Consider the following 12,655-nt stretch of genomic DNA (forward strand, 5'->3'; position numbering starts at 1 on the left):
TTGGGGAACCACTAAGTAGTCTAGGGATGCTTCCACTAAGAAGGGAGAGCCTAGCCTGCCCATTCAATGCATGACCTCATGCGGTGGCACTTTTCCAGGTGATGGTTCTTGTCTTCTCCCTTTTTAGCTGCCATTATAGGCAGCTCCTAACTTGCTTTACTACTTAGATGTAGAAAAACTTTAAATTTCTAAAGAAAACCAAACATCGGAACTTCCTAGATCAAGAATGCTGACAAGATGACTGAGTGGGGCGTTATGGTCTCATATAAATATAATGCATAGGTTCTTGTCACATTTGGTTTTGCTGCTGCTCTGAAGCTCCGCTTGCTCACTTCAGGTTTCAGCCCCCCTTACCCCTGCCCAGTGGTTGAAATCACCAAAGAGTGACCACTATGTAAATATGCAGTAGGAGAAGGGACCAATGACTTGAGAATTGTGTCTTGGAAATACACTGAAGACCTTTTCTTTAGCTGAGGAAACAGATACGGAAAGAAGGGCAGAGGTAAATAGATTTGTGAATTAAATCCTTGAAATATTTGAGTGCTTCAACAGCTTCAGACTGGCTTAGTATTAGTAGGTCTTGAGGCAACTGCATAAGACAGGTGAGGAAGGGACTGACTGTTCCAACAATTGGCTTCATGTTGACTTTTAATAGAAAGTGGTTACTCTTGTTGACAGTGAGTACTCTCCCATCTCAATGAAAAGTTCTTATACTAGTCAAGGCTATTCCATGGATGTTACTATGCTGATATATGTCAAATAGGACAAAGTTCATGGGCAGTAAAAAGAAAATAACTGAGAATGCCCAGTACCCTGATGATCTGGGGAAGGCAACAAAGAAGATCCCAGAGTCTGAGAGGGAAGGAAAAAGAAAGGAATAAGTGGAGTCCAATAAGTCTGAAGTGAAAACAGATGAGTGGAATTCTCAGAACCCAAGCCTTGGAGGCACATAAAAATTGGGTCAGAGGTATTTTACCCATGACAGAGGAAGAAATGTATACCCTGTGAGCAAGGACCTGTTTCCTTGTGGGCCAAGTAACCTAGGCAGAGATCTTGGGTTTGGTTTTTTATTGAAATCAAGATAGAATTAAGAAGATAAACTACTTTGAGGGTGCTAAATCCAGGGTGCCAGACCTGGGGAGGATTCAGCTTGACTTATGCATAGGACAAACAAAATCTCTGTACAGTTCTGCAGGTGTTGACCAGAAAATAGGACGTGCCCTCAGAAAGCACCATCAAGCCCTAAGAACATTCTGGCTACTGTGAGGGCTGAGGTCAAGAGATAAACATCATTTCTGAGTTTGCGAATCCATGATCTAGTCCATTGTAGTGTAGCCGGAGACTGTAAATGTAAGAAGCCTAGTATTTCTTCATATATGCCAGGGTTTAGACCATGAGTTTAAGAAAGTCATTTCTCCATTTCCACACTTTAATTTCCTCCTCCACAGGCTGATATAAATCTCAATGAGCTGTTATAAAATTTAAATTAAGAGTTCAGGCATCAAAGTGCTTTGGTAATGGCATAAATGTTATCCACCCAAATCATCATCCTTTATTCTTCTGTGTCACTCTTAATCTGGGTCACAGGAATACCTACTGATTCAGTATCATTTATTGGAAATAAATCCCAGACTCCCTTTAAGCCATGAGCAGCATCCCTGTTGTCTTCAAAGTCCTCAGTGAAAGGTGTGGAGCTACATCATGAGCAGCAGAAAAGAAGTCTCTCTTTCAGGTGAACGGGACTCAGGGATCCCTGTGATGCCTATGGCTTTGACTCCATCCAGTCGCTTTAAAAATTGTGTGTATTTTTTTTGCAACTGACCAGTCCAGAAGTATGAAAAGAAGCCACCAGAATGTCTTCTAGTTTCAGTTGGGAAGTAAGAAATTTCTGTTGTAGAGTTGTGAACATGCTATTTCTTCAGAATGGCTGAACCAAGAATGAGCAACTTGGGTGACAGCTAGTGCCAAACAAATGTCAAAATTCATTTTAAAATATCCTGGATGCAAAGTAGATGGTAAGACAAGTTGCTTCTGAGAGGGAATCTTAGGCCTCTAGAAAACCCATTCTAGAACTTTCACATTTTTTAACCACAATCTGTTTTCACCATGAGCTCATTAACACCAACTCCAGGTCCTTGTGCACAGATGCTCTGCTCTAACAGACGTCCTCCTTGTCATAATACAGTACATAATCGGCATGGAACACACAGAAAGATGCTTGGTGTCACAGGTTCCTCTGGTCTGTAACCTTCAGGTAGACTTTGGCTTCCCCAGCACTCTAGGCCAGCACAGGCTGAGTAAAGGTCTGAGTAAAGACTGACTAAAGGCCAAAACACCTTTACCAGGTAAAGATAACCAAGACCAACTGGGGCTGGGTTCTAAGACCTCTCCCCAGCAAAGCCTCAGGCTACTTCAAAGATTATAAAGGCAGGAGATTCAGCAAATGAAGTCTATTTTCCCACTGCAGTACACAGAGAGACAATTTAACCTAATCACTGAGCACAGAGTGAGTCAGGAACCTGTGTGCTGGTCCTAACATTGCCCAGGGTCCGCTGTATAAACTCTTGGGTGGGTCACTTAACCTCTCTGTGTCTCAGTTTCCACATTTTTCAAAGGGGAATAAGAAAGTGGCTTCCTCATAGTATTGCTAGGATAAACAAAGATAAAATGGAATCATCCATGTAAAACCCATTAAAAGTATAAAATACTATACAAAGTATTATCATTCAATAATAAAAGTACTCAAAATGTTTAGTATCCTCAAGCCTTACATCTTCCACCCCACTCAAACCCAGCTTCAAGGCAATGACTTTCCTTAAAGAGACCCCTTTTTTTTATTGCAGTAGCTCTATGTATAACTAGTACTTCTCTCTGTCACACCAAAGGGTTCCTGGTTCAGGATGCCAACCTTCAGGGTTCTTTTTCTTGGAGTCAAAACCGTGAGGAAAACTTAAAAACATCTGAAAAAATGAAAGGTCATCTGCCCCTGTGACTTCTGTACAAGCCCCAGTCCATAAAATTCAGGAGCAGTTCAAAATGACAAGCGTTTCTAAGACCTTCACTAATCCCATTGCCAATATGCAGATACCGGAAGGTAGTATTCCTTTGATGCTCAGAGAGCCCTGTGAGCAACTCACAGAGGCAACCCGGTTTCCATGCCTGTAGGTGTCTCACCTCCCTCCCTCTGTACTATGTACAGGCATAGAACAGAGCCTCATCAAATGAGCAGCAGCATTTTCTGCATGGATTCCATTACCACTTGAGCACTGACAAGTCTCATGCTTCCTGTTGAACTGACATCCACAGCGGTTGCTTTCCAGAATCTTCTAATGTATCTGCCAACAACTCAAGACTTAACTTCTTTCTCCTCTCAAATATGTTCTTTTCCCTATGCCTCCTCCCAGTGGGCCAAGAAAGACTTAGAGCCCAAGGGCTTTCTCTGCCTCCCTTCCTATTGTCAATCACACTCTTGTGACCTGAGAGCTCTTGAAATCCTTGCTTCCTCTTCATTCCCATGGCTACTGATTTCATCGAGCCTCCTATTTCTCTTCTGGACTATTCTGGTCTCCCTTAATACCACTAAAGTGAACTTTCTAATTTAATTCAAACCATGACCCTCCTTGATGGAAAATTTTTATCATCACCACCAAAGCCCCCGAGACTGAATCCCAACTCCAAACATTAACTGACCAGGTCCTCTAACCTCTCTGAATCCAATCATTCTTATTTCCTAGTGCATCTCCTGATTCTTATCAAGCCAAATTATCTAAACTAAATGTCCCAGGCACTTAGACAAGTGTTCTCACTTGTGGACTTTCCAAGATGCCATTCTCCTTGACTAATTTATTCTAACCTTCCCCTCTTGACTAGCCCAGCTTCTCCTCCAAATCTCAGATTAAAATTGTATCTTTTAAGAAGTGTTCTGTAAATAGCTCCCTCTCCCAGTCTTTGGCACTCCCCTGGAGTATACCCTAATGACTACCACTGCACTTTATCAATTTATTGTTGTTGCTTGTTTCTCTCTCCCACAAGATTGTAAACTCCAGTGTAGGACTACCTTATCCCACAATGTATACCCAGAGGCTGGAAAATATTTGAATAGGCGGCGTGTGTGTGTGTGTGTGTGTGTGTGTGTGTGTGTGTATGTGTAAATTTTTAACAAATGCATAAATAAATGAATGATGGCCCGAGTATAAGAAGTTAAATCCCTAAGAGCCATAAAGGACCTATTTGCATCACCTCCGAATCCTCTAGGCCAAATTATTTTCAACAGTCGAAGCACAGACAAAAGGCCACTAATATTGGAGGCTTTCTGAGACTTCAAGAGTCACCAGTTATTTCCAAATTAAGATTTCACTTTTGCCACCCCTTAAGTATCACCAAGAATGACAGACCTAAGATGTAGATGACAGTGGTATTATTGGAAAAAATTTGTGAAAGGCAGTACACTGAGCAACTAGCAGAGCTAGGGCTGTGGGACCAGAGGGCAGTGCAGGTCTGAAGAAACAAGCTGGAAGAGTACAGGCTACCTGACAGAGCTTCATGACCAGGGCCAGTTGGAGACACTAGGTGACAGAGGGCACCAGGTCTGACATGGCAACAGGACAAGTGGAACTGAGTCAGGGGGTACAGGGAGGGCAAGTGGAAGATGTGCCCAGTGCTGAAGTTTCAGCTGGGAGGTGAGAGGTAGGGAGAGAGGGCATGGGTAGTTAGAGACAGATGAGGAATTGTGGGGATCTGATTATTGCCAGGGTAAAAACTCACAGTGGGTATCCAGGAAAGCCTCCTATAACTCATCTTCAAGAGATCTCAGTGTCCCTAGGTGCTCAGCTATCTCTTCAGGGAATCCCTGCAGACCACTCACCCAAAAAATTCCAGCGACTTAAATTCTAAGGCAAATCAGCTTTGGGTTGTAGAGGCCACATAAAATATTTTTCTCATTTTCACTGCAGAATGGAAAAGTTCAGGCTTTGGATTCTAACAGATCTCATTTTGGGTAAACATCAGCTCTTTCTCCTACTGGAAGTAGAGCCCCGAACTTCAGTTTCCTTAGCTATACCAAGGCAATGCCTGCCTCATGCAATTGTTGGAGGATTGTGTAAGATAGGCACCATATATTGTTCTAAGCAGAGTAAGAGTTCAATAAATTGGCTCTCTTTCCCTTCCACTTGAAATAAAGCCCAAAAGGCCTCAGTTTAAACACTCTGTGGGAGTGAAAATGGAGGTGGAGAAGGACCTATGTCGCTGACTCATTAAGACAGAAGGCATGAGTCAGGGCTGTGTAGCATCCAGGGATGAAACACGGACACTCCTGCCCCCACCCCATCTTCCTGATCAACTGGTCTGGGGTCTTGGCTGGCAGTGGGCCCCCTGTCAGGGAAAGTGGCCTCCATGAGTACCTTTCTCACCACATTTGGAGAGGAGTGCTGAATAGTGCTGTCCATTGTGGGGACACTATGAGGAGTTTCTTCCCCGGATGTCTGGGTCAAGGCAGCAGCAGCATTCTTTTCAAGAGGGATAGTTGGCTTTGGGCCCTCAGTTGCTGGAGGCTCATCTGTAACCTAGAAAAGAAAACAAGAACTGGGGTGGGTTTCACTGCAGAGAGTAGCAGCAGCAGCAGCAAGGATTCGTGCCTGTTCTGCCACTACTGTGAGCTGCTTAAAATTTCCTGAAAAAAATTAGCTAGGCATGGTGATGCACACTTGTAATCCCAGTATTTGGGAGGCTGAGACAGAATTGAAGTTTGCAGAAAGCAGCTACTTAATGAGGTCCTTTGCAACTCAGTGAGACCCTGTTTCAAAATAAAGAATAAAAGCTAGGTGTGGTGGCACACACTTGTAATCCCAGCATTCAGGAGGCTGAGACAGGAGGATCGAGGTTTGCAGACAGCCTCAGCTACTTAGTGAGGCCCTTTGCAACTCAATGAGACCCTGTTTCAAAATAAAGAATAAAAAAAATGTGTCTGGAGGTATAACTCAGAGGTAGAATGCCCCTGGGTTCCATCCCCAATACCACACACACACAAAAAAAAATCCTGAAAAAAATACTCTTGCCTAAACTTTACCTAAGACTATATAACAATCCAGAAATTTTGAGCTCATTCTGTCATAGTTACTTCTAGAATGATAAAAAAAAAGGTATTTGTTTTTTTGGTGGTGCTAGGGACTGAACCCAGGGCCCCACCACTGAGCTACATCTCCAGCCCCATAACACAGTTTTTTATTTGTCTGGTACTGAAGGTTGGACCCAGAGTCATTCTACCTCCAAGATACACCCCCCAGCCATATATATATATAATTTTTTTGAAACAGGGTTTCACTAAGCTGCTGAGGTTGGCCTTAAACCTGAAATCCTATCTCTGCCTTCCAAATAGTGCAATTATAGGTGTGCCACAATGCCCAGTTCCATAATAAAGTTAATTTTTTACTTAAATTTAGCTGTGGTCCTCTCTGAATCCTAGACCCTTATCTGCTATCACAGTGATTGCTCCACATCCCTTTAAAGAAATGAAGTTTAAAGGAATGGCCTTTGAAACATTATCCTAAGTTGTCATTACTTAAGCATAACAGAGGAGGCCTAAGGACAGAGCAAGGCCTCTTCTGTGGAACTGCAGAAAGTCAGAAAACCTGGATCCAAGTCTGATCTCTGCTCCTAAGTGTGGTATGATCTCTATGCAAACTTCTTATCCTCTCTGACCCCAACTTCTGCACCTATAGAATACAGATGGTAATGCCTCCTGAACAATGTTATTGTTCAGGGATTGTATGGCATATATAAAACAGATCTAGCTTAGTCGATGTGAAATAAAGTTTAAGTCTGTGCATTGTTCTAAAAGCACCACCCATGAGGGGATCCAATGCACACTTCACTCAACTCCTTAAGCTCTCCCCTTCCCCCTGCCTGGAATTAATAAGTTCCCAGCAAGGGAGTTACAAAGATAAGAGATAGCCTTCCTCATGCCTTGGCACTGGCAGGAGGTCAGCACAACTCAGAAGGGACCATGTATAAATGGCATGGTAGTGCATACCTGTAATCCCAGTATTTGGGAGACTGAGACAGGAGGACTACAGGTTCAAAAACAGCCTCTGCAAGTAGTAAGACTCATCAACCTAGCAAGACCCTGTTTCAAAATAAAAATAAAATAGGACTGGGGTATTGTTCAGAGGTAAAATACCTGTAATCCCAGGTCTTGGGAGGCTGAGACAGGAGGACTGCAGGTTCGAAGACAGCCTCTGCAAGTAGTAAGAGTCTCATCAACCTAGCAAGAATCTGTTTCAAAATAAAAATAAAATAGGGCTGGGGGTATAATTCAGAAGTAGAACACCCCAGGGTTCAATCTCCAGTAACATTAAAAAGAAGAAGCCGGGCATGGTGGTACATATTTGTAATCTCAGTACTTGGGAGGCTGACACAGGAAGATTGCAGGTTTGAAGCCAGCCTCAGCAACTTAGTGAGGCTCTCAGCAGCAAAGGTAGAGGGCATCTGAGTTCCATCCCAGTATGGAGAAGGAGAAGGAGGAGGAGGAAACATTTATGTACAAAGTCCCAGTGCCATCCGGGAGGGCAGGGTTAAATCAGGCTGCTCTATATACTGAGCCCAGATCTATATTAGAACTAGATGCTATGTTCTCTGCAGCTTTCCTAAGGTGAGAGATTGAGCTCAGTATAGTTTTGGAATGTGAGGGCTGAGCTCAAAGCCACCCTAAGATGAAGAAACTATTTCCTGTGCCACCCTGTGACCAGAAAGGCCGAGTTCCCTGAGCAGTCCTAGGATAAGACAGCTCACCTGCAAGGTGTCCTCCTGGCTTTGGGACTGGACAGGTGCTGGCTGCCTCACAATGTAGTTGATCTGCCCCACAATGGTTTGCTGAAGATGCTGAGGAGATTTAGTCTGACTCAGCTGCAGGCTGGGCTGCTGAGCCTGAAGGAGAAGTTCCAAGTCCTTCTGCATCTCCTCCAGCTCAAATTTGTGGTGCATTATGTCCACGTTCTGGGAACAGGCAGGCCCAGGAGGGCTCTCGTGTTGACTGGAAGCCAGATGCTGAGACGGAGGTAGAGGCGGGGGTGGCTGCTGCAAGGGTGGAGGTGGAGGAGGCGGTGGAGCTGGCAGCTGGTGCTGTGGCTGCTGCTGAAAGTGACTGAGCTTCAGCTTCTGGTGGTGGCCAAACTGGACTTGGATGGAGGGTGTCTGTAAGGTGGGCTGGGCATGAGCTCCTTGCTGAACATCCTGTGGCGGTACGATGCACACAGGCTGGGAAGCTAGCTGCTGCCCTGGCCGCTGGGATGAGCTCTCCTGTTCCAAGGCAGGCTGGGTTTCCAGCCAAGGCTGTAGCAGCTTTGGGGGATGAGGACTGCACGCCAGCTCTTTCTCCCTGGGCAGCAGGGTGGAGCACTGCAGTGACCCCAGCTGTTGGGGCACCATCTCAGAAGGCTGCCTAAAACTGTGGACTGGGTGTACGCTAGGTGGGGGGACCTGGCCTTTGAGGGATGGAGAGACTGGAGAGCAGTGGGAGCAGCACACAGAGGAGGAGCACAGTGCTGGGGGCTGTAACTTGTGTGAGGGGTGGCTGAGGGCCTCCTGCTGAACTACTGGGGACTGGTGACTTTGATAAAAGGATGATGGCCCCTGTAAGTTTCCATAAGCAGGAGTATCTGCCCGGGAGAGTTGTCCACCTTCAGTGGTTATGCAGCCTGGAAATTCAGAATAGAGAATTTTTCCAAAGTTAACCTGCATCTACTCTTTCACTTGCTACTCCCTGCTCTTAGGACCAAAGGACATTCAACAAACCTGTACTAAGCACAGAGATTAAGAAATTCAACTCCTGGCCGGGCGTGGTGGAGCACGCTTGTAATCCCCGCACTTGGAAGGCTGAGACAGGAGGATCGTGCAGGTTCGAAGCCAGCCTCAGCTACTTAGTGAGGCTCTCAGCAGCTTAGTGAGACTCTGTTTCCAAATAAAATATAAAATAGGTCTGGGAGTATAGCCCAGAGGTAGGAAGCCTCTGGGTTCCACCCCCAGTACTCCAATGCTCAGTCTAGAATGCCGCCAGTAATCACACCTGTATGAACCTGCTTTTGAGGCTGGGGATATTTGAGGGATTCATTCAGCATTTACCAGATCATTCATTCCACTTTTACTAGATCCCTGACTCCACTCCTATCCCACTAGCGAAACATGGGTTCCTTCAAGTAGCACCCACTCCTCTTTCTTCCTTTCTTTCTTTCTTCTTTCCTTTCTTTCTTTCTTCCTTTTTTTTTTTTTTTGTGGTACTGAGAATGGAACCCAGGGGCATTCTACCTCTGAGCTACACCCCCAGCCTTATTTTTATTCTTTATTTTGAAATCAGGTCTCACTGAGTTGCAAAGGGCATCTCTAAGTAGCTAGTGCTGTCCTTGAACCAATCCTCTGGTCTCGGCTTCTCAAATGCTGGAATTACAAGTGTTCACCACCACACCTGGCTTGCACCCACTCCTTTCTTAACATAACAGCCCAATCAAGATTTTGATTAAAAAAATCAACATTGAAGATGGGAAGGGAGTAGAAAAGGGCAGATAGTCATCCCTGGGATAAATAAGAAAGTCTCCAGATAAAAGTATGGAAAACTGTGTATTGAGCACATACGATGAAAGAGAGTAGGAAGGCTTTCATATCAGTCAGTGCCAGACACCAGCATTGTCTTCTAAGGTCTCTGAACCTTTTGTGAAGGAATAGACTGTATCTATTACTTTCTCTGTCTAGGGACCCCTTTACCTCATTGTTTTAATAAGGCCTACTTAGGGGAAGATCATGTTCCTTAAGGTCAAAGGGTGTGTGCCAACTTCACCTTTGGTCCCCTAGTGCCCAGGATGAGCCTAACCCAGAACAGGTGCCAACCAAATGTCTTAAAGAAGGGGAAAGCAAAAAATAAATCTAAATATTATTTATCACTTTGCTGAGTTGAGAAAACTTTCAATAAGATTACAGCCTCAAATGAAGGCAGCTGTTGGACAGTAGTTTAACAAGCTCATTAGGCTGTCAACACAGACACAATTTTAAGCTTTTCACACTCTTCCTAAAGACTGACTGCCACCAAGTAACTGCAAGGAAGTAAAATGCACAAGGTTGTGATTTATCTGCTTACATCTTAGTCCCAAAGTATCTGCGCGTGCTCTCTCTCTCTCTCTCGCTCGCTCTCTCTCTCTCTCTCTCTCTCACTCTCACTATTGCTAAGATGTACCCACACATCACACCTTGAGTGATCACAGAGACACACATTCACCTGCACTGCCTTATTGCATTCTGGAGGGCACAGCCAATGTTGTATCTCTTTCTCCAGGAATGAAACCAAGGTAACAGGAACATTCATGAAGAATAGGAAGCTCAGATTTTAAATGATCTTATTACAAAGTTCTATACTGCCATTGTTATTTAGTCTCCCCATCCTCCCCTCTCCCTCCCTCTCAGGTTTGCTGAATGACTCCATGACCACTAGCAGTCTCAGAAGTGCGTTCTCTTGGGTACATGCTGACCTATCCAGTGAGCTAAAAGACTCCCCACATTTATTAGAAATTAGGTCAAAGCCCACAAAGTGGGTCCTGGCTCACCAAGGGAAGCCAGCTGCTTGGTCCAGAAGTTAGGCTCCCAGGTGAATCTGATACTCCAAGGGGAGCCAGGATCTGTATTACAATTTGTCTCGAGCAATCGCTGCATCTGAAACACAATCTGACAAGAGCACTAAAAGTCATTTATTTGGACATCAGTACTGAATGGAACTCCCCATTCCTCACTCTTTTCACAGGTTAAAGGACTTAAAGTCATGGCTCTTTAGTCTCAGGTCATCCCCCATACTATCAATCATTCCCAGACATTAGTACCTTCCCATCCTCCAGTTGATCCCATTCCCCTCATCAGGCTTCAGGAATCCCTATGTCATTTCTCCTTCAGGCTTAAAATGCTCTGTGATTCCTTCTCTGCTGCCTGGAAGCTCCATTCATTGTACCATCACTCCATAGGAAAGCCTGCACAGGGCAACCTTCTCTGGGCTCCCCTCTCCACTGCAGTCCTTCCACCAGCATGTACCACACCCATCTACCCTTCTCAGTCACCATCTTCCTCTCTCATCGCTCTCATCCATTTCCCATCACTAACTCTCCCACTTATCTAATACTTTCACAAGTGTCCAAAGCCTGCCCTACCATCATCTAGTTAACTAAGGTCTCAATCAATATTTTGGCCTCTTACTGCCTTCATTTCTCTAGTGTCAATCACCTTCATCTCTATTTTTAGCTCAGTCACCACACCTAGACCCTGTTCATCATCTAGAACCATTCTACCTCTGAGACTTTTAACTCCAACAACCTACTCCCTGATCATAACTAGCTCTCACTCTTTAATCTCACTGAACTCCTGATACCTGTTCTCCAGTCCATAGGGTCTCCCAGCTTCCAACATTTTCAGTTACATCATCAGCAGTTCCTTAGTTCCTCCCTAGTATTCTGGGTAGGAATTCATCACTAACTTAGGTCAACTACCTTAGGTCAATCCAGTCATCCCAACGTCACACTATTTAGGGCTATGTTAACGAGGGGTACCACTGAAAGGTACCCAAGCCCTTTTTCTTGTCACCTTTCTCTTTTTTCACCATCCTCAATGACTAAAATCTTCAGTGTCATTCACCCACTGCCTCACCCTCTTATTATCTCCTTCTACTTCACAGAGGGGGGAAAAAAAAGAACATAAAAAACAAACTCCCATCCAGGCGTGGTGGTTCTCACTTGTAATCCCAGCCATATGGTAGGCTGAGGCAGGAGGATCGTGATTGGCAGACAGCCTTAGCTACTTAGTGAGGCCCTTTGCAACTCCGTGAAACCCTGTTTCAAAAAATAAAGCCGGGCATAGTGGCGCATGCTTGTAATCCCCACGCTTGGGAGACTGAGACAGGAGGATCGTGCTGGTTCGAAGCCAACCTCAGTTGGCTTAAGAGACCCTGTTTCCAAATAAAATATAATATAGGTCTAGGAGTGTAGCCCGGAGGTAGATGGCTCCTGGGTTCCATCCCCAGTACCACCAAATAATAATAATAATAATAATAATAATAATAATAATAATAAAAAAAAATAAAAAGTAGGTCTGGGGGTGTGGCTCAAAGGTAGAATGCCCCTGGGTTCCATTCCTAGTACTACAAAAAAACCTCCCCTGAAATTAATTAAATTATATTATATGCATGTACAAATAGGCCACAATGAAGCCTACTATTTTGTATAATTATGCACTAATAAAAAAATTTACCTCCCCAAACTAGTATCTCCCCAACCTCCAAACTGAACTTCCTTATCTTTCTCCCTTCCCATCCCCCACAGAGGGCGTGTCCTTGTGTTTGAGGTGAACCAGTTCATTCTAGATCCCACCTTTTCCTGCCTTGCCAGAGGCTCACTCTGAGTACAGACACATGCCTGTAATCCTAGCAATTCAGGAGGCTAAGGTAGGAGGTTTGTAAGTTTGAAGCCAGCCTCAAAACTTAGCAAGTTCCTTTCTCAAAATATAAAATAAAATAATAGGCTGAGGCTACAGCTCAGCAGTTAAGTGCCTCTGGATTGAATCCCTAGTACCACACACGAAAAAAGTATGCTCACTCCATCACACACCTCTCCTCTCTGTTGTTGACCTCTTCTCCCAT

General features: G+C 44.5%; 1 protein-coding gene across 1 annotated transcript in view; it reads right to left on the minus strand.

The window, feature by feature from the left end:
• The window catches only part of TRIM66 (tripartite motif containing 66), a gene marked incomplete at both ends in the record, with an annotated part of 58,172 nt that overhangs the window by 12,960 nt on the left and 32,557 nt on the right, over positions 1-12,655 (minus strand). The window contains 3 exons of the mRNA XM_080707190.1: positions 5,400-5,561; positions 7,786-8,690; positions 10,584-10,701. Coding sequence (XP_080563316.1) covers positions 5,400-5,561; positions 7,786-8,690; positions 10,584-10,701 — 1,185 coding nt within the window. The remainder of the gene's footprint in view (positions 1-5,399; positions 5,562-7,785; positions 8,691-10,583; positions 10,702-12,655) is intronic.

Source organism: Muscardinus avellanarius (assembly GCF_963383645.1).
Source record: "Muscardinus avellanarius genome assembly, chromosome: 1".
Taxonomy (NCBI): domain Eukaryota; kingdom Metazoa; phylum Chordata; class Mammalia; order Rodentia; family Gliridae; genus Muscardinus; species Muscardinus avellanarius.